Raw genomic sequence first — 23,176 nt, forward strand, 5'->3', positions numbered from 1 at the left:
GGAGAAGAGAAACGTAATAAAAATGAAAGAAAAGTGAAATGGTAAGGGAAATGAAAGGGTAAAATATTGGCCCTACTTATTTTGCATTATGTTAAAATTTGTTGCAAAATTGAATTCTTGTTTTAAGATGTCTCGCTTGCTTGGGACTGTATATATTATATTTACCCCTCGAGCCATGTTCTTTCTCCTCATTTTGTTATCATTACCCTACTGACATGACTGATTAAACCGAATTTTCTGCAGGATTGTCTCGTTTATTCTAACCCTGTGAATCAATACTGTCTAAACGAAACATGCTACTGCAGTGTGGTGTGAAAGCAGGAAAGATTACCTTCTAACCCATTCATCTTTTAAAATATTCCTCTGGACACGCTGGAAGTCATGAATTATCTTTTCAAGTGGTCGGTCAGCTTGGTTTGCTTGGGTCAATGGATAAAAACAAGAAGGGGGGTAAACGAATAATTTCCTGGCCCAATCACCCGAGCACGGTCAATTTCAAGGCTCATCGGAATCGAAGTGGATGACGAGTGCACTCTGAGAAACAAGTCTGCTTGTTTTGCTAGAAGTTGAGGTTAAGGTCGAGTTATGCTGAAAGTTAGTCGTATTTAATTATGACATTTTCATATTTTATCATCATAACCACGACCAGCACCAGCACCATCATCATAATCATCATCATCACCACCATCACCACCGCCACCGCCACCACCATCATCATAATCATCACCATCCCCATTGAATGTTGAAAATGAGATGTTACCGGGTCGTGTGGTCCAGTGGTTAGAGCATTGGACTCACAATCGCAAGGTTGTGAGTTCGAATTTCAACTCTGCCATTGTCTCCACTTTGATAAAAATGCCCAAGAGTAATATATGTCGTCTATTACGTCAGCCACTATGACTGATTAACCTAGGCGTAAAACGTTTCCAAGGTAATTGGTTATATACCAGCTTGGCGTTTACAAGCAAAATGCTGTGCTGCCGAGTTCCTACGGGAGTTACCACAAACAAAAACAGAATCAGAAGTCCATGAAATTACTTTTGAATAATTGTGTAAATTTTGTTCACCCCTATGACAGTCATCATCATCATCTTCCGTTTGTTAATATCACCACCATTGTCATCAAAATTGATAAATACTCAGACTTTTATTTTAAATCGCACTACCCTACAGGCATTTTATTGCTGAAAAGCGACTTTATTGTCTAAGGGAACGACAGCTTATCTATATTTTCATTCATCAAATAATCAGCTAATAGTTATCGGGAAATAATGAATTTCAGATATGTGATTTTTTTCAAGAAATATCAAACCTAATGGGGGAAAAAACAAGAGCATAAATTAAGAGATGGTAGAGGGAGGAAGGTGGGACTTACCGATCATGTTTAAATTACATGATGAAAGTAAAGTAGCTTTTATTGCTAGTGTTTTACAACACAGTTACATTTATATTATGATCATATCAGGATATTATATAATGATTCTTGTACACACAAACAAATCTCACACACATTGTTCATGTATGTTTAAAGATAATTTATTTACAACATGCGCATTATTTCAATCATCCTATGCTGCTTACAATGGTCAATATCTTGTATATTTTTCACAACATTAAAAAAGTGATAAAAAATGTCAACAAATAAAACAAAACATTTTTAAAAATATAGAGAAGGAATGAGAGAAAATAATGAGGTAATTATTGACAAATGAGGTATTATTAGGCAATTTTTATTACAGAAAGGAATTATCTATTCATGCTGAAAAGGATTTCTTGAAATTTTAGAAAGGTATAGTGCATTGCAGCATATCGTATGAATAACAGAAGCTAAAAATGTAATATGAATTGTAAGAGATCTCATAGAAAAACGAGGTGGAAGACAATACACGTAGTTTTATTTGCTTTAATAAACAAAAATAGTCGGACACAGGCAATGAAATAATGATAGAGGGCGCCAGTGAATTTCTGAAAAATGTATTTCTTCTTCGATGCTTGCTTTAATATTTTGATTCGGAGTAATTATAGTGAGGTATTGTGTATGCTATTATGTTAATGTAATCTATGTTATTTATGTATGCCCTGCTTGTTCTGTTACTCAGATATGTCCTGGGCGCTCCTTCTATGTGTGTATATATTTTATTCCTTTGTTTGAACGATTTGAATGTCAATAAAGTGATTAATTACTACTCAGTCACGATAGAGGGCGCCAGTGAATTTCTGAAAAATGTATTTCTTCTTCGAGCTATGAAACGTTGCCTATTGATAGATATTATATTTTTGTGACATTTCCTTTTGTGACGTAGTCCTTGGACGACGTCATTGGTCGTCTTGTTGGGATTTTTTTTTATCAACGCCAAAACATGAAAAATACCTTGTTAAAATGCCATTTACATTTTTCTCCGAACATATGTTGAGAGAATTCAATCTTAGAATACGAATCTAACTCTGAAATCAGTAAGAGTGAATTTTCACAGCAACTTTCAAGTCCTTGATGTATAACACTTCACTGATGAAATATATATGATCAGTATGGAACACACTATTGCGATTATTGAAAAAACCAACATTTATTTACGAAAAACCTAAATAACCTTTTCGAGGAGCACCCAATGTATGTTAAATACACAGCAAAATCAATATCAAATCCAAATGCATATATCTACAATGAAGATGCAGCAAAACAAAAATTTATATTTCACAATTATGTACAATTCTATCAGCAGATAAAAAAAAACAATGTTGGGTGACATTTTTAAGAAAAGAATTTAGGTGATAAGGATTCTTGAAATTAGTATTAAAGATAAAAAGGTAGAAACGATTAGAACATTGTCCAATAATTATTTCAGAAAACTTGAAATCGATTAAAGAAATAAACCCCCCAAAAAGTATACTGCATGCTTGAACGAACAAAATTTAGAAGTAGAGATGTTTTTTATTATATATCAGAGAGATATTATAAATATATTGACTAGGAAAGACTTATAAAGTAAAATAAAGCTGTGAAACAACTATAAAAAGACGACCCCTTGCTAATATCAAAGCGAATAATGATAATTGTAATAACAACAATAATAATAATAAGATAATAAAGCGAAATATTATTTGACAGATAAAAACATAAATTGCCTAAAAACAAAGACTTAGGCGCGTTATAAATATGACATATTATTTTCATCATTAAACTTAAATTCAACTGAAAAGACAACTGAAGAGAGCGTTGCAAGTCTTCTATATTCATGCGTTGCAGCTTTTACCCATGCTCATTAATTAGCAGGTTTCTGTTCATTATTGTAATTTTGTCATTCCAAGTCTCTATGCGTCGTCGCTACCAGCTGGAGCAGGATCGGCCTGCCTCTTATTCGAGCTGCCTTCACCGTCGCGGCCATCTCCGTCAGTCACAACCAACGGATCCTGAACATCTTCGATCTCAGTTACGATCGTCGTTCCGACTTCGATTATCTCCGTCGTAGCGTCCAAATCGTTGTCGATTCGCAATATCGCATTCGATCGCTGAAGCAACGCCGATCGTTCTGTTTCGTTGACCTGACCGAGTGGGACGGCTATTGGCTCGACGATGTCGAGGAATGTTGTGTGGTCGATTGACCCGGTTTCCTCGATGCTGTTTGTGTTTTCCACTAAAATCATGATGATAAGAAACAAATAGAATTAGTTCGAATGAGAGTCGATATCAACGTATTTTGATGTGGTTTACTTAAAAACTTCGAAGCTTTTGTTCCTGAATTATCTTTCCGCTCCTCCCCCTTTTTTAGATAATTTTTTTAGGCTCTTGAATAATCACATGTTGCTTTTGACCCCATTGCTCCTCATTCTATATTTTAATTGCACTAACATGACTAAAAATATTCATTAGTCAAATCTAATTAAATCAAACAGTTGAATTACCATATTTAGTCAACTGATAGTAATGAATGGTCAGAATTCGGAGATTCATCTGAAAAAAAAAATGCATTCATGAAATAAATAACATTGAGCCGATAGATGGCGGTATTTATAGAAGACTACACAGAGATAGCACAGATAGTTATGCACTAAAGAGGAGTTTGTACATGTTGGAGAAAAAAAAACAAATCATATATAAAGGGAAAGTAATGAAGGAAGGAATGAAAATTCATTACTTTATGGCACAAATTGAAGAAGGGAGCCGGTAAGGGGGCTCTGCCCTGTAAAAGCTCCGCGACCGAAAACAAGGAGAAAAAAGTAAACTGATGAAATTATTATTTAAGCATTATCCCCAAATCAGAGTTTCTTTTTAAAAGGTAAAATCGTTCACTCGCTCGCTTCGCTCATTTTAAAAATAAATTTACCGACATAGGCCATTCTGAGAGTGCCCCCTATAACCGTTTTGCTAATTACGCCATTGTGATAAAAAAGTGCAGAAATAAAGTAAATAAACATACTTGGTCCTCGATTATTTCTAAATGAAATGAACTTTTAAACGACACGATATCATTCACACATACTTCGTTACACTTTTAATCTTCTTTAAAAAAATAAGAATATATATATATATATATAATTGTCTAGAATTTTCAAGGGAAAAATGAACAAATGACCCACCGTTGCACGGGCTGCGTCTGTCCACGAAAACGTAGGTACTGTTTGCACACATGTGGTTGTGAAGATGACACTGTGTGGGATACGTAACGCCGTCACTCCCGCAGACGGGACCGGTGAGCCACCTTTCTGGACAGGTGATGTTACACAAGACACAGCGTGGTTCCTCTTCCATGTAATCCATTACACACTGCTTGCCGCGAACACAGCTCAACGCAGCACACGTCGTGAAATCTGGCGGGTAAAAAGGGTGAAAATTATTAATCCATGAATTTAAATTTTCTTATTGATATAATCAATGAGAATTAGGAGCGAGATGACTACCATAGAAAAAAGTACGACATGTTACTCAAACTTTAAGCGCTCCGTCACATTTTAAACGTCAGCATGGTCACTGTCAGATGTTCCGTTAAAGAATGTATAGTCTAGTCGGTTACACTTCGTAATTCCGAAATACGTAAATTGCCTATACCTTGATGTTCGTTAATCCGAAAACGTAAAAGGGTTCGTTAATCCGAACATTTGTGGCGTTACTCCGAAGGTTCGTTATTCCGACGGTTCGATAATCCGAAAACCAATTAAGGTTCGATGTTCCGAAGGTTCGTTAATCCGAAAACGAAATAAGGTTCGTTAATCATTTCGTTTTCGGACTAACGAACCTTCGGAATTACTAACCTCATTTCGTTTTCGGACTAACGAACCGTCGGAATTACGAACCTTCGGAATAACGAATGTATGCGGTCTAATCATATCATCCTCTATCATCCTGTCTAGAGAATAAAGGTACTGTACGAGACCTTTGTGCTGACAAATATAAAACGAAATTATTGACAAACATTATTCAAAGATAACGAATGCCAAGTAAATATGTAAATTCCAGCTAGCAAATAGTTTCTAGTTACTGAAAAAAAATTGATACAGCGATTGGCCAATCCAATTTCTAGCTGGTGAGTCCTTGCTGGTGATTTGAACCAGTTTAATTACTAAATCTGTAATTGTACACATTTTCAGGAAACAATGCAAATGTTTGTCTTAATGTAGAGAGAGAGGGGGGGGGGGGGTGTGGCTAATGGCGCAGTATTAACGCCAAAGTAGCCGACCTCAAACTGACGCGTCAGTCATGACGGTAGGTCTACGTCATTTGTAATGACGTAATAGCTTTAATTTGTCCGTCTGGTAACAGGGCTCATCAGCCAATCAGGTTACCATGGTATAGTTGCCATAATGATAATGGCAAAGTTACAACAGTTACAAGTCCTTTATGAAACGGGCCCCTGGAGTCCGTCTTACTGATGTAACTGTCGCATAACGTTGGTCACCTGGTTCAAAGAACTTACTTTCGCATCTTCCTCTGTGAGCGATGCCCACGGCTCTCCCCATGAGGCAGGAGCTAAGTCGGAGATGGCACCGCGATTCGTAGGTGATCTGGTCACGACCGCACGCGTAATCGAGATCGCCGATGGGATAGCTACACACCGCCCAGCAGAGAACGCAGTGAGGTCGCCCCGTCTGGTCTTCGACGCAACGGCGTCCTCGCGGACACGTCACTCCGTCGCAGGATCCTGCCAAAGAGATCAGATAAACTGCAAACATGGAGTCAATTACACTGCAAAAACTCTGGTGTTTATTTGACACCAACCGGGAATCTATATTTGTCCACACCAGAGAAGTGTTAAACAACATGTTAAACAACACCAGTTGCTTTGTTCTAACACCAGATAAGTTTTTGTACAAAAACCAATTAGAACATGTAGAATCAGCATCGGGTGATTCCAAACTGGTGTTGTTTCAATACTTTTGTGGTGTGGACATATATAGATTCCGGGCTGGTGTTAAATCAACACCTGAGTTTATGCAGTGTATGGTTGTGATCATAATATTGGTCACAGAGGAAGAAAGAGAATGAGAGGGAAAGAGAGAGAGAAGGGGGGGGTACAAATTGTTGACAAAATATTTCGAATTTTAGAATCAAGCACATACAAATCATTTACTTAAAGGTCAAGTCCATCCCAGAAAATGTTCATTTGAATAAATAATGAAATATCATACTAGCATATTGACGAAAATTTCATCAAAATCGGATGTGAAATAAGAAAGTTATGACATTTTAATGTCTCGCTTTTAATTTTTAATATTTTTCACAAAAAAAATATATGCACCACTCTGTGACATGCATATGAGATAGGCAAATATGTCCTTCATTCACTATTTCTTTTGTCTTTATTGTTTGAATTATACAATATTTTGGGGGTTTTTTTATACATATTTGACAATAAGGACCAACTTGACTGAACCATACAGTATTGAACAATGCTACACCATGTAATTCCACATGTTCAGGAAGGAATTAATCATTGTTTCACTTGATAATGAGGACAATTGTGACTATTTCATATTTCATGTAATAATATAAAAAAGAAATAGTGAGTGGATGACGTCATCTGTCTCCTCATTTGCATACCGACCAGGAAGTAACTGTTTGGTGAAATTAAGCGACACTTAAAAATGCCATAACTTTTTTTTTATTTTACATCCGATTTCGATGATACTTTTAGTGTTATGTTTGTTGGATTTTCCCTTTTTAGTCAAATTATTCAAATTTACTTTATTGTTGAGGGAGGACTTGTCCTTTAAAAAAGTAACCCATGGACATCACAAGGATGCAAATGAAAAAAAAAATGCTACCCTACGGAGATTAAAGGTTTCATGACTACCAACGAATTAGAAACCTTTGTGGAATTAATGTAATTGGCAACAAGTTTTGAACACATGGAGGATTAACCAGTTATTTTGTAAAACCTTTTTCAGCACTTCTTTCGTCGGACCTAATCATATTCACCAACACCATGTGCATATTGTTTCATTTGTTTTTTTTAGTGTACGTAGATCTATACATTCTTCTTTTAGTAGTAGAATCCTTCAGATAATCGACATTGTCTCAGTGAGAGCCTATGCAACATGTTGATCCATGCGCCCTTACTCTGGCATCGTCCGTAGTACGCCACTTCGACCTCGCTGGACCGGTGACACCGTTCGGTGCGGAGATCGCAAATTGATCGGTACTGGAAGTTATCCGTTCCGCAAACCGGTCCGTCGTACTGAATGTCATCGCACCGCGGCTGGCAGATGCAGCGGGTCCGGTTGTTCGAGTCCAATATGCATTTCTGGTCATCACGACACTGCAGCTCTTCGCATGTGTCTAGGATGGGAGGATTATTTGGAAGGAGAGCAATAATTGGAGAGAAGAATTATTGTGAGAGAGTTGGAGTTGAACAATAGTGACTGATGACAATTCAATGATGATAATTACTACTACTAATTCAATATTTCATCATATATTCTGATTTCAGGTGCAGTAATACCATAGCGAAATAAAGTAATATCTGATTGATAAAACCACGAGGGTAAAAATTAAACTTACGATATTTGAGATGAGATGAGATTTCGGGGAGTAACTACTTCCTGAATACATCAACAAACAAATCAAGCGAAAAAATAAAGTGCGACCAAAAAATGAAATATTAAACTCGGAAGATCTTGGAGGATAAGTATGAACGTTTCCTAGAGACAAAACAAAGAGTACGCTATACAAATGTCCACTCTTGTTATTTCTTTTATTTTTTTTACAAATCAAAGAAAATTTAATTCGTGTTAGTTAAACATTCAATAGAAATGTGTCAGATTACATTAGTGTTTAGTATATCATCATGTCATTATGTAAGCTACAATGTTGATATATCAATCTCACTATCATGACTCAGGCAAACATAAAAGTGAAGTAGAATCAATTACAAAATTGATATATTATGTTAATGTTATCGTATAAGATATCTACTCTAGATTAATAATAATCTCATATTAGATATATCAAGGTTCGTGGATATAAAACACGGGTTGATATGAATATGGGACATTTACAATTTAAAGGATAGTATTCTAAAATATCGATATAAGACTTCAGAGCGCCTCGGACAAGGGGCGGAAATCTCTCCCAAAAGGTAGGAGGGACAAGGGGCTGGAAAATATGACAAGCCCAAAAAAAAGGGTTATCACCCCATATTATAATGTAATTTCGTCCAAAATAAATTGGACAAGCAAAAAAAAAAGTTATCACCCCAAAAGTCCCAAAAGTAAGGTCATCTCGTCCTAATATACATGTTTTATTTTTATTTTGAATGATGTATTTCTTACCATCATAAAAGACCAAAAATAGTACGGGGGACATTTGATATTGTGTCCCCCCTACTATTTTGAGTGGGGGGGGGGCGTCCCCCGTGGGATTTCCGCCCATGCTTCGGACAATGTTATTCAGTGCCTGGATAAAGCAGTGTCACATGACCAAATGAATAAAAGAAAACGTAGAATTAAGTTTTCGAGTACACAAATCTTTTTTTTTTGTCGTGCTTTCCATCATGATTATTCGTCGGGGCCAATACAACTCAGATAGTAAAAAAATTGACCCTTTTTTTTTACGTTCGGGTTTCGATCATAGGCGGCGGAAGCGGGGGTGGGGACGTGCCCCCCCCACCCTAAATTTGTTGTTGATGACCTTTTTTTTTTTTTTTTTTTTTGCTTGTCAATTTATTTTCCTACGTCCCCCTTAAAATTTTTGGGTTGAGAACCTTTTTTTTTTTTTTTTGCTTGTCAAAATTTTTTTGGTTGTCCCCTCCTAAAATTTTTGGCTTCCGCCGCCAATGGGTTCGATGGCCCCCTTTTTTTCTTTTTCAGTTATTAATGAGGTCTATTTCAATTTGTTTTATTTTTTTTCATAACCATTTCTTATACCGTTTGTTTCTTGCTAGACAGATTTTTGAGGATGCAACTGTCGATCCATTCTAACACCATTGTCGAATGTTTTGTGTCGACGAGAATCAACTGTTAAACAACCTGAACCCACTAAAATTTACACGGTTCTTTGTGTTATTATTGTTTATCTGTTTCTGATGAGAAAATAGATAAGCATTTAATCAAATAATTCTTTTGAAATCTTTCTTTCAGTGATAACTAAACCTTTGTATATTACAGGCCTGAAAATATTCATCAAGAAAGCTCTTGGTGTTGTTAATATGTGATTTAATGCAGGTAACATTCAAAGATGAATAAAAAAAACTTGTTGGTATTATCCCAATATTTGTAAACCGCACTCTTCATCATACTGTGGTTAAAGTGATATAAATACAAATGTCCTCATGGTAAGATTATAATAAATTGTTTTAGTATCACTAATCTAATCTAAACCGATATCTATTATAATATTTGATGTTTAACAAATGATAAGGATCTATAAAATGGTATTATCAAGATTATGTTAGAAAGTATGGATAGTTTAAGGAGCATGTACACCAAGATAGAGAATGCATTAATAAGTCAATGTGTTACCTCCACTCTCGATGATAGCGCCATCTCGTGTTCTTAAACAGAACATGATTCTTATTTCAACCAGAGAAGAAAATAGAATAGACAATTAGCCGTCTAGACAATCTATTATTTCACCCTCACATAATTTTATTTGCAGTTTTCCTCACCAATTTTGAATATGAGCTTCCTTATATATATCTTGTTTTGTCAATATCCTCTCCTTCTTCTTCATCATCATCATCTTCTTCTTCTCCTCCTTCTCCTCCTCCTCCTTCTTCTCCTTTACCTTCGTTTTTATTTCTGTTTATTTGAAAGACTTGTTAATTCTTGACGGAATTTTACTTTTGGGATTTCGAAATCGGTTTTGAGTCAGAATATTTTTCATGAAATCATATACTTTAACAAAAAAAAAAACTGTCAATATGTAAATGAATACATTTACGATACGAGATGAATTTCAGTAAACGTTGTCCGATAGCAGCCCAGCTGTATCCAAACTATCATCAGAAAGTGTCTGTTTAAACTTATTTTTACTATTTTTTTTGTCAGATGAAAAATCAAAGGGGAATAGGTTAAATTCGGCGTAAGTATTGCCAAAACAACAGCAACAAAAACAGCTGGCTGCACTGGTTGCGTAGAATTTGAAATATCCTCATCTCAGCTGTGTCCCTTAATATTATAATTCGAAAAGTGTTTCCCAGTTTAATTCCTTCAGTTGTTCAGTTCCTATCAACAGGTATTTACTCTTGTTTTGCCTGTCTTCTAGCTCCTCAGCAGGAACTAGGTAGTATCCCATTTACTACAGGGAAACTCTCTACAACGCATCGATTCCTTTGAAAATGCCATTAAAATCACAATGAGGAGCTGAGAGACATTTGTCGAAAGTTGGTGGACTGGGACAGGAGATAATTCGAAGATTTGCACCGGACGAGCATGTGCAAATAATTATATCGTTGTCAAGAGTCAAGTGATTCCGATCTTGTCCCGGTCCAACTAACTTTCGACAAAAGCCTCTCCCAGCTACCCATCGTGATATGATTTGCATTTTCTACACTGCAAAAACTCTGGTGTTTATTTAACACCGGCCGGGAATCTATATATGTCCACACCAGACAAGTGTTAAACAACACCAGTTTCGTTTTGGTCTGACACCAGATAGGTGTTTATACAACACCAATTAGTATTAAAACAGCATCGGTTTGATTCCAAACTAGTGTTGTTTCAATACTTCTCTGGTGTGGACATATTATATAGATTCCGGGCTGGTGTTAAATCAACACCCGAGTTTTGCAGCGTAAGGATTTGGTTTGTTGTAGAGAGTTTCCCCATAGTACATGCGAAAAGTTCGGAATAATACAGCTTTGACGGACGACCGCTTTCCCCGAAGACTAATACCTTGGTCACATATGCTCTACGGCGGCCGTACGGCGGCCGTAGATACATGAATTCGAGAGATTTCTGCGGCGGCCGCAGAAAATCTGCGGTGGCCGCAGGGTCGACGTACGGCGGATTCCTACTTTTTACAGGCCGTAGGGGTGGCCGTAGAATTTTAACTCGGAGTTATAACATTTTTTCTTTTCTACGCTCGCCGTAGAAATTAGACTAGCCGTAGGCATGGCGTAGAACGGTCTACGGCGGCCGTACGGTGGCCGTGCGGCTGCCCTCGTGTTTTTCTTCCCTCCTTTCCCCTTCTCCTATTGTGTTATCTGCTCGGAAGCCACCAGGCGCGTATTCAGAATTTTGCACCTCGGGGGCCCGCCCTATAATTTTGGCCCATATGCATGTGTACTTTTCGGGAAAAAATGGTGACCCCTCCTCGTCAGGCAAACAGGTGCCTTAAATGCATGTTGAATTATCTTATTTCATAATCACATGAAAAGGACAACTGCAGACAACTTTTTTAATTATGACTTAATAAAAAGCAAACTATCCATGAATATGATATACTGTAATACCACTTAAAAAAACAAATGTGACCAGGAAGCACAGATATTGCCCTTTCACTAGCGGCTAACTTGGGTAAAATATGATGTTATTATCATTATTATTATTACTATCATGGGGAGTTAAATGCTGATTTTTTTGTTGTTTCCTAGGGTGTAGTTCTTACTTAAGACTAACGTGTTTATTAACATCTTAACTTTATTCATACAAACAAGTTAACATGGTTAAGGGAGATTTATTTCATAAGTCCAAATAAATAATGCGAACGCGATTTTTGATAGCTTGTGTATAGACCTGAACATAGAATATTCTGAGAAGTTTTGTAAGCATGAGCAGGATGGGTATCTATCTATCTATCTGTCAGGGCGAGCTGATGATTGTCTATATTCCAAAATGACCCAAAGTTTGAACATTCTAAGCATTATTGGTAATCATGATCAGGATGGGCACTTAAAAATTATTCGATTATATTCCGTTCCAAAACTAGACATTCTACGCAATTGAGGTAATCATTAGGTAATCATTAACAGGATGTCATCTAACTAATCATTCGATGCGAGCGCGAAGCGCGAATCACCACAAAGGTCTAATTGCCCCCCCCCCTTCCTAGGTCGAACATTACTGATCGTATAATATTCAGATCAGTATCAAACATTAATTTGGCGACCCCCTTCCTAAGTCGAACATCAATTTGGCGCCCCAGCACTTTTATTACTCCTCCCCCTTTCCCCTTTTCTCTTCTCTCCTTTTCCCTTCTTCTTGTTTCCTTCTCTCTTTCTTTTCTCTTTCTCTTCTTTCCCCCTCCTTTTTATCTCCCTTTTCTTTCCCTTTCTTTCCTCCCTCTTTATGGCGTCCCCTTTTCGCCTACCCGGGGCCCGGGCCCCGAACCCCCCCCCCCTCCCTCCCGCCCAGAATACGCGCATGGGCATGGTGCGACACTTTGAAAACTTTCTGAAATGAAATGTCTAATGTAAAATATCATGATGGTATTTCTCACTGTATAGTCCCCCTGCGGCCGCCGTGAGGGCGCCTTGCGGCCACCTTGCGTCTGCCGTAGTATTTGTCAAAAACCTACGGCCAGCGCAGGGTCGCCCTAGGGCGACCGTACGTCATGATTTCAAGGACATACGTCAGCCGCAGATTTCTTTTCTCCATAATTTGAAAATACGCCGTGCGGCGACCGTAACATATGTGACCGCTAGAGTAAGTGGCCGTGGAAATTCTGAGGCGACCGTAGAATTGCTACTCGCCGTAGAAATTTTAGAATCTACGGCGGCCGTAGCAAATGTGACCATGGTATTACTGATTGAATAATTACGATAAAGGCACACCGACAAAGCAAACTCCTAACCGATCAATGGTATGTCATTGGTAATAACGTAATACATTTGATCGGTCTGTAGTCGGTTTCGTTGGTGAGACTGTGCACTGCAAAAATTCCGGTGTTGATTTAACACCAGCCCGGAATCTATATCTGACCACACCAGAGAAGTGTTAAACAACACCAGTTTGGTTTTGGTCTAACATTGGATATGTGTTTATGCCAATTAGTATTAAAACAGCATCGGTTTGATTCCAAACTGGTGTTATTTCAATACTTCTCTGGTGTCGACAGATATAGATTCCGGGCTGGTGTTAAATCAACACCGGAGTTTTTGCAGTGTGTCATTAGTATAATATACATACCCTGTTTACATTAGGGTGGGGTGGATGGGCGTGGTCACGGTGCAATACATGATGACGAGCGTGCACTTACCACTTACGGACTCACCTCGGCACGGGATACACTCAGACAATGAAATTCTAGATGTAAACAATTTCCTCATGAGGTTACCCAAGTCGAGGTCCTGGCTCGACCACGAGATCGTCGGCCCTTGCTTGTGGCAGCATTCTTCCTGCGAGATGTTGAGCTTGACGAGCTGGGAGCACGGGTTGCCGTTCGTGGGAGAACTCCAGCACACACCACCTGTATAAAAGGGAGAAATGAAATAAAAAGCAAAATCTATTTGTGATTATGAAATGAAATATGTGCAAAGATAATGTGTTGTAATGCACATATTTGCTGATTTTCCGATGACGGCATCAACTAATCTTTATCATGAGATTCGTTATGTCTTTTTTGGTTTTGAGTTTCAGCTTTTGTTATATCTGACTTTTAATAGAGAAATGAGCTGTAGTCTTTTTCATAGTGATTTTAAAGGAGTTCGCTTCTTTACATACATCTTTAAGTATGAAATCAGCACCACTGGTGAGTTCAGAGTGTTCTTAAAGACTGCAAAATTATAATGTGAAGTGCCGTGTATTAACGACTTCCCACAGTATGTACTATCTAGAACAGTTTGTTAAATAATTGGTATTAAGTTAAGTCTTACTAAAAGTAAAATCGTCTAAACCTTGGATGATATTAATGCAAAGCATATGTACACAGAAAAAAACTGTGGTGTTAACCGGTGTACATAGAGGACCACGCCAGTTATTTTACACCGGTGTTAAATTGGTGGTGTTAGTTTTACACCTATAGGTGTTATTACAACACCTTTTGTTGTTACATTTACACTCTTTTGTGTTAGGTTTAACACCTCAGGGTGTGGTCCTTTATTAACACCAATTGGTGTCAGTTTTAGCACCGCAGTTTTTACAGTGTAGTTGTTTGACGCCGCAGGCCAGGTGCTAGAAAAGAGTCATAATCGGTAGTGTTTGTTTCATTATCTTAGAGTTAAAGAAGTGGCGTACAGATAGTGGGGCTTGGTGGCTCTCCTCCCCCCCCAAAAAAAAAAAAATCACGATCAAGAAAAAAGAGAAAAGGAAAGAAACAGAAAGAGAGAAGGGTGAAATATGATATTATTTTCTGAATATTATATTGAAATATATTATAAAAACTTGATTTTTGTAATAAAAATTGTTATAAAAAAATAAATTTTGCTAGATACGCCATATCTGACCCCCTCAAATTTTTGGTTCTTTACGCCACTGAATTCAAGGGTACTTTGATCATGGGATAGCATAGCTACCATGACAAATATGTCTGGATTCCTAGCTCGCTAGCTGCGCCCTCTCACATGATGATGTTAGTATGTTTGATGTCTTGAAAAGCAAATTCAGAAGGCGCATTCGCCAAATGTTCATAAATAATTGTTGTGGTTCTGTGTAGCCCTTAACTCTTCTTGCATGGTGGAATCTGATTACGAATCATCATGTACACCATGATGTCCAATATGCTTTACTAAACTACACTGCAACAACTCCGGTGTTGATTTAACACCAGCCCGGAATCTATGACCACACCAGAGAAGTGTTAAACAACACCGGTTTTGGTATTAGTCTAACACCAGATAGGTGTTTATACAACACCAATTGGTATTAAAACAGCATCGGTTTGATTCCAAACTGGTGTTGTTTCAATACTTATCTGGTGTTGACATATAAAGATTCCGGGCTGGTGTTAAATCAACTAGGGAGTTTTTGAATTGTATAAGTGCTATTTTTCATGAGCGTTATAAGATGGTAATGACAGAAAAAATACAACTAAAACAAATGAATTCTGCAATTGAGGCAATCACTGAATATATTTGTTATTATTTCCAACGTAGCTCGTGTATAGTGTATTTTAAGGATATTTTTCATTTTTCCACCACGATTTCGAATGTTTATTTTGCTCGCTCATTTTTCATAAGTTCTGAGAAAAGTCAGTCAGTGCTGTAAGCACGATTATTTATCTTTGTATGGTACAATTACATGCTCCTCCCCCCCCCCAAAAAAAAACAAGCAAACAAACTGACAAACTTAAGTTCTCAACTTATCTAACGGTCTTATCCCAAAAAAGTTCAACTTTAAAGGACCTTAGTCACCTTACAGCCAAGTTTCCGAACTAATGTGAGTCATTCACAGTTATGTGAGGCTAAAGTTAGTTATACCATTGGCAGAATCACCCACGGGCAAGATCTGAAACTTCCCAAGTTTCTATGTTAAAACAGATAACCTATTGGTCAAATTAAATACCAAATGTGTCAATTATAAAAGTTTTGTTCCAAAGGTTCCCTAAAAAGTAATGCTGTAAATGACCGGTGATACGCATGGCAGTACGCAGATTTTTTTTTCAAGGGGGGGGCAAGATGGGTTAAAAAAATCGAATTTACTCAAAAGCGGTGGGGCAAAGCGACCGAGCTTGTCATAGGGACGCTTTTGCATTTGTTAGAGTAAATTTGAAGGATTCTTTGAACTTTAAAAGAAATATTGGGTAAATATGTTCCATTAGGGTAGTTATGTGTCCAACCAATATTGGGCATTATTATTGTGATGAAAATTTTGCCCATTTTAAAGTAATTGTTGCTTATTTTTTAATCTTACTGCACAATATGCTTCCCGCGTTGGGTAAAATACTGCCAAAAATTGACTGGACATATAATTATCCTGAAGCTGGTTAAAATTTACCCAATATTTTTTTTTACAGTGTGCACCCTTTTAGTAAATTTCTTGAAAATGCTCAGTAAAACAATGTGTTTTAGATCCCTTCCCCTCCTGGCTTATTATTTTTTTTTGAAATTTTTCAGTAAAACATTGCAAGTTTTCAAATCCCCCCCCCCCTCGCTGCGTACGACCATGGCCATACCAAGGACGTAATGCCGCAGTAGCATCGGAAAGGCCGAGCCAGATCGACAAAAACTATTACGTTATTCCAACTTGTATATCACCGGTAGTTTGCAGTCGGTTTTGTATAATGTGACTTGAGCATTATCAATAACTTTTTTGACAGCTCCTACGAATGAGATCCTCAGGCTTACTGAGTAATATTTTGTTTTGTAGAATTTGAAAATGATTTTCATTCGTGAAAGTCAGTTTTCTGTTGCACATTGCTGCAAATCTATTATTCACATTAATGTCATATGGACTTCTTCATACATTATGTTATGTGGCTTGTCATTGGTAACGATCCCTTACGCGGTTTGAATTCTTTTCTTTTTATTTAGAATCTTATATTCTGGTAAATTTCGGAAATACGGGGAAACAGCGAGAGAACAATGAGCGAATGGGGTGACTAAGCGATACGAATCCATGTTTCGGCCCGACAGACTGCTCGGGTCCCGCCCGGAAAACAGCATCAAACATGAACATGGTCGAGAACAACGATATTGACAGAACTACTTAAAGAAGACTCTAGTGCTTAGGACAGGCCACGGAACTGACGTCGGGACAGATGTCGATGATGACGCCAGATAAACGACCATCGAAACCTTGCTTGTGGACAGACTTGATTTTCTGAAAGGAACTGATGGTTACAAAACATTCATGTTCAATAATGCTGCTGCGTTCATAATGGTATCAATTTCAGACCTGTACCCCACTGGCGCACAGATGGGGGACTTAAAGGGCCAAGGATCACTAGCGTACCTAAGGGGGGCAGACTTCCCCCCCCCCCGACGAGTCACAAGCAAAAAAAAAGGAAGCAAAAAGGAAAGAAAGAAGAAAAGAGGAAAAAGGAAATAGAGGAAAAGCAAAATTAAAATTTGTAATGTAAAAATGCCATGAAAACAGACGTATGCCCCATCTTTTGAACTTAAAGACCTTTTTTTTATTTACTTGTAATTTTTTTCTGGTATAAATCTCCTTTATTTGTGGTTGAAGATCTTTTCTTGCCCCCCCCCCTCCCCTTGGAAAATCCTGGATACGCCGCTGCCAAGGACCCCTAAAAATTACTACCAAGATTTTTTTTTTGAAGGACATAACATCAGTCGATTTGTATTCATCTCGTATGTGTCTGTAGCATTTAAAGCTTGTGTATAGTTTTGGTAAATCCACCAAAATGCACCTATCACTATTCCAATTCATTGCTAGCTAATATGAATGGATATGCCCTATAACAGTTATGATGTGGAGGATATGAAATGAAAATGTGTTTTACAGGATAAATTTTGCGATTTTACATGGAAATTTAACTTGATCGGGTCACCCGATCAAATTAAAATATATGTGTGTTTTTGTCTTTCAATTAAATCCTATTCCAAATCATGGAATGGGCTGAAACTTTCAAGATATGTTCTTTGTCTGTAACTTTTGGATATCTAATCACTAAATTTATAAGATAAGTGCTTGAATGCCCATTTTTTTAATTTAAAACAAGCATCGCCGAGAGGGCGCTATATATCCAAGATTTGAATATTTGAAATTTTCTCAGAGAAGTGTAGGTGGAAAAATATCTAACGGTCTCTACGCTTCAGTAAGACTGTCCTATTAGATGATATTCGATTATCAATCACATTATTGACCCTTTACCAAAGCTATACACAGGCTTTAATATTACACTTATTATTACCTTTATCTAATTGGAATAAAATCAAATCTGTGGAGGAGCCGTGGTGTAGTGGTTCTGACTCTCGCCTTGTAAACAGAGGGTCGTGTGTTCGAATCCCACCGCGGTCTGGCGTCCTTTGGCAAGGCGTTAATCCACACTTTGCCACTCTCGACCCAGGTGCTAAATGGGTACCCGGTAGGATGTGAAAGTCATTGTAGCTTGTCCAGTATTGTGTGCGCCTCACAGGCGACTGACTGGAATACTCCCCAGGGAGTGGAGGATGTGCACACATTGTGTGCGGGAATGACTGATTGAATCCGATGACCGGGTAATAATATATCTGTAAAGCGCTTAGAAACGTCGTTCCGATGGATTAAGCGCTATATAAAAGCGGATTATTATTATCTGAAAGAGGGCATTAATCATCAAATATATAACCAAATCATTAATTAATTGATAATTATACTTGCTTATATAGCGCTTAATACTTTGTCAGAAGTCTCTAAGCGCTCTACAGTATGTGCAGCATAATTACCCTGGCTTTAGCAGTGCAGCTGTTACGCGCGCTGCGTTTCAAGGAATAAATTCCTGCCAGGTACCCATTTACCTCACCTGGGTTGAGTGCAGCACATTGTGGATCAATTTCTTGCTGAAGGAAGAAATTACCCAATGTTCAGATAATCGTTCATGGCAGAATTTCCTTGAATCGGGAACCTCCAAACCAAACCACCATAAACACTTCTAAAAGTCTCCATTATAATGGCTTAATCTCTCATGTCATTGATTTTATATCAAGCAAAACGTTTGTTTTATCTGATAAGCAATTCACACTTTTGCATTGCGGTTATTATTGCTTAAAATTGTAATATTGTGAGAATAAAATTTTGAAAAAAATTACAATGGCATACGTATAAAATGCAAGATATTTTATGGAATACCTTCTAAGTAATTATGTTTATAGTGTTATAACTGTATCATGTAGATAAATAAATAGACAAATAAAAAACATCTAATGACTTTATGCCTGACAGAATGAATAAAGGAATTGAATTAATAACCAGCTTACTGTGTAAATAAATAATAAATAAATATAGGAAATTAAACAATAAGCAAATGAGTGAATTCATGGATAAATGAATGAATAAATGAACAATTGAATAAATGCATTTAATATGAATTAATTCATAAATTTAGAGATTCATTTATTCATTCATTATTCAATGATAAATAACCATCATTCCTGATTGTCGTACTCTGACTGGTGGATGAAAAAAACATCAAAATTGTTCTCAAGATATATATCTTCTACCTGACTGATGAGAAGTCGGTGCCTCTGAGTCGCTTGAAAGACAGTGGCAGCATCGAAATCTTCATCATGGTCATCATCAATGTCTTCATTATTTTTTGCACATATTACATTCTAAGGAATGGTTTACATCCTGATCGGAAAATACAGATAATAAACTAATCGTCTATTTTTTGAAACTTCACATGCCGCAGGTAAATGAAATCTGAAATGGATGTTTATACAGTAGTATGCAGGTAGACTAATATCAAGAGAAGTCACACCAAATGTCGTATAATAATTGCAAGTCATGAAGCTACAATGGGTGATTTCAAGTCCGGTGTTGGCCTTGGTGTTGGAATTTGGATTGCTTCCCCTAGCTCCAAAACTTATTCCGAGTTTGCAAAACTGATCCAGATCACGTTATTGACATCTCAACAACTAGCGAGTGACTTTTAGGGACCATCTTCAATTTATGTTTGATGTTATAATCGTGTAAAAATTGACCTAACACCAACACCAAAAGGTCAACACTGAACTTGAAATCACCCTGTTGCCGGTGTAGAAAAAAATAAGAAGCCATTACTGGGTTCAGATAGAATAGAATTGAACTGAGATTTACTTTTTATACCCATATATCACTGTGTTGAAAATGTCTTCATTGTTTGCCAATGGTTATTCACCATGGATAAAAATGAGTAACTTGATCTAAATTAACAGTGTCATTGCACTGTTAGAAAATTTATACTTTAAAAAAATCCCCCAAATTCCTACAGCAGCTAGAGTCTCGAGAGCACCTGTAATCTTACTGCACTGTGTAATCTTGTATACATATACATTTGTGCAAAATTACAGAAAATTGGTATTTGTTGTATGTAAACTTAACAAATTTATTGTAATTAAAACCTTTTCCCCCTTTTTTTTAACAGACCTGTTCTGTAAAATTGTAGAAAATCTTTCCTGTTATAACAATTTACAGAATGATTTGGTTATTTCTTTCTGTAAATTTTTGTTAATTTTTCTTCTGAAAAATATTCTGTTTTTTTTAAGGCAGGTGTGTAACATAGAATTCTCCTGCGTGTAAATTTAAAGTAACAATTAAGTAGATAGAAACAATATTTATTTACCATCTGCAAGCTGTATTCCACAAAATGTCCAAATCGATATGATGGCAAAGACTTGTTGATTATACCGCCTCATTTTGTGAAGTTGTCTTTCGCTTTCACACCTTTTTGCTTCAATTATGTGTCAATCGATAGGTCCAATGCGCGCAAACTCTATCAAGGATGTTGTGATTAGCGGATGTTCTAAGACTGGTGATGAAATTCTTCAAGATGAAACTCTCCGAGATGAAAATATCCAAGATAACAGATATCAAGATCACTAAGACATGCGCAAGATACTTCTAAGATATCAAAGCAACTTCGGCGGATTAGAATGATATTCAAGAGGCCTCACGTGTGGATTTGTAGAAAATGAAGTTATGAATGGCGCTGAAAGTTGGCTCCAAACTATAAACATTTCCAGTCATCAAGCAATGGGTTGGGGTAACGCTGTAAAGAAATTTAAATGCCTGATGATGCACGAGACAAACCAACCAATCATGTGTCTTTCACACTGTGCTTTCAACTTCAACTTCCAGATGGAAGTTGGTTAAAGATTAAGAAACTAGTCAGACACGAGATGACGTCGATGCCTTGCCAATACCCCCACCCCCACACACATTGTTTTCATATTATTGTTTTCTGCTTTTGTCTTCTTAAAATATTCTTATGCACTGATTCGTCTGAATGTCTCGTTCGTTCTTTCTTCTTCCCATACCATCCCCTCTGTCTCTATCTATCTGTCAATCTATCTATCTATTTATCTATCTCTCTATCTTTCTATCTCCCTCTCTGTCTGTCTATCTATCTATCTATCTTTCTATCATTATATCTATTTATCTTTCTTTCTATCTATCTATCTATCTTTCCATCTATCTATCCATATATCTATCTATTTTTCTTTCTCTCTTTCTTTCTTTCTTTCTTTCTTTTTATCTATCTATCTATCCATCCATCCATTTATCCATCCTTTCTTTCTATCTATCTATCTATCTGTCTTTCTATCTATCTATCATTACATCTATCTTTCTTTCTATCTATCTATCTATCTATCTTCCATCTATCTATCCATATATCTAGCTATTTTTCTTTCTATCTTTCTATCTATCTATCTATCTCACCATCTGTTTATGTATCTATTATTTATTTCTATCAGCTTATTCCATCTTAATTGTTATACCTCTCCTTCTGAATGTATATCTGTCTGAAAGTGTTATGGCCATACTGTTGCAAGAATTTCAGGGAAATCTTTCCCTCTGTTTTCTTATTATTAGTTGCAGGTTTCCTATACCAGCCTGGCGGTGAAGACAGCATAATTAATCCTGGTTACGTCATTTGTCTGAATTCATGATCTTAATCATCTCCTGTACATTTCCCTTTGGTCATTAAAAGATTCCCTCAAAGCACACACACAAACACACACACACTTTAACATCAGTCACACACCAAAACTTGATATATCCTCTTAAAAGAACTATATATACACAGAACAAGGCAAATGTAAAACACCAACACCTCCCACAAATATCGTCTACATTCATTTCTCTGTAGATAAACGAAAACACACGCGCACACTTCACACGCGCCCACCCACCCCACAAAATAATATCCTTCGTGTATTTTTTGTATACACAAAACAACACAACCCACCCACGCACACAAACATCACCCCCCACCTGATATCCTACTACATTAATTCATCTACATAGTTTTATCGAACAGAACACGCACACTCACAAACACACTCACACATACACACACATCTCCCACCTCCCACACTTTATAATGAAATAGTAATATAATTCCCTCATAATTAATGCGAAAATGAACCCTGTATCACTCCTTGAATATGTGTGGTCGCCAATCTTGCAACCTATTTTAGTTCTTTGAACATGCTTAGCGATCGTCAAATCTGCACAAATTGATATATTCTGTACTTAATAAATAACATACAGCGGGGATAGTGAATGCGTGACATACTCTCATTTGCAGATAATCCGTGTTGTGTATTTTGCGACATTGGGCAAAGCTTTGAGATTTCCTAAATTTCTTCATCCGCTTTAAAAATATTCATCGAGACATGCTGGTTCGATTTGTCTGTTTTATTATTGAGACCCCCACTTTTTGTAGGGGTGACGTGACCTTTAAAATTTGTAGGTGTAGCATTTATAAGTTGGGCTCTGACCCGACACAAATATATATATATATTACTGGACATGATCCAAAATATTATTGGCCCGTCCTTCTTGGATAAAATAAGACCTTAATCCCTATGCGATGCTCCTTGGAATGCCAAACACTAGAAATATATTTAGAGTATGTGCATAAATCATCAAGCGTCGATTTTATCCTATTCAGTGGGTCATTCACCTGGCTTTGCCCTCTTTAATCACCACAACAAAATGTTACATTAGAAACATGAATGATATTTTTTCATTTGATTGAATAAACAAAATTAAATTATCATGCCTATCATTTTCCAATCATGTGATCAATTATTATTTTAGTTAACTTATTCAATACCTCTCATGCCATTACATTTTAAGATTTTTTAATTAATTTCTATAAACACTTTTTTTGTTTTAATATTTGAAACAATAAGTTCCATTTTACTTTATCTTT

The 23,176-nt window shown here is 36.9% G+C and overlaps 1 protein-coding gene across 2 annotated transcripts; it reads right to left on the minus strand.

Moving 5' to 3' along the window:
• Positions 1–1,881: 1,881 nt before the first annotated feature.
• Positions 1,882–21,247, minus strand: LOC121415117 (follistatin-like). 2 transcript variants are annotated; one of them, XM_041608216.1, is made up of 6 exons: positions 20,579–21,247; positions 13,649–13,843; positions 7,556–7,774; positions 5,913–6,137; positions 4,579–4,809; positions 1,882–3,635 (listed from the first exon to the last, which is right to left on the minus strand). In XM_041608216.1, the coding sequence occupies exons 1-6, from the start codon at positions 20,649–20,651 to the stop codon at positions 3,313–3,315; spliced, it is 1,266 nt and encodes a 421-aa protein (XP_041464150.1). In that variant the 5' UTR covers positions 20,652–21,247; the 3' UTR covers positions 1,882–3,312. The 2 variants fall into 2 exon arrangements, with proteins under 2 accessions (XP_041464150.1, XP_041464149.1); XM_041608215.1 differs by having other exon boundaries at positions 13,634–13,843.
• Positions 21,248–23,176: the final 1,929 nt, after the last annotated feature.

The sequence above is a fragment of the Lytechinus variegatus genome, chromosome 5 (assembly GCF_018143015.1).
Source record: "Lytechinus variegatus isolate NC3 chromosome 5, Lvar_3.0, whole genome shotgun sequence".
Taxonomy (NCBI): Eukaryota; Metazoa; Echinodermata; class Echinoidea; order Temnopleuroida; family Toxopneustidae; genus Lytechinus; species Lytechinus variegatus.

Excerpts from the sequence above, each read along its gene's own strand:
- LOC121415117 (XM_041608215.1), bottom strand. The coding sequence starts at position 20,651 with ATGAGGCGGTATAATCAACAAGTCTTTGCCATCATATCGATTTGGACA. Across the intron at positions 7,775-13,633 it reads CCGAGGTGAGTCCGTAAGTG|ACACATGCGAAGAGCTGCAG; the intron begins GTAAGTGCACGC and ends CTCCCATCCTAG. Across the intron at positions 4,810-5,912 it reads TCACAGAGGAAGATGCGAAA|ATTTCACGACGTGTGCTGCG; the intron begins GTAAGTTCTTTG and ends TTTACCCGCCAG.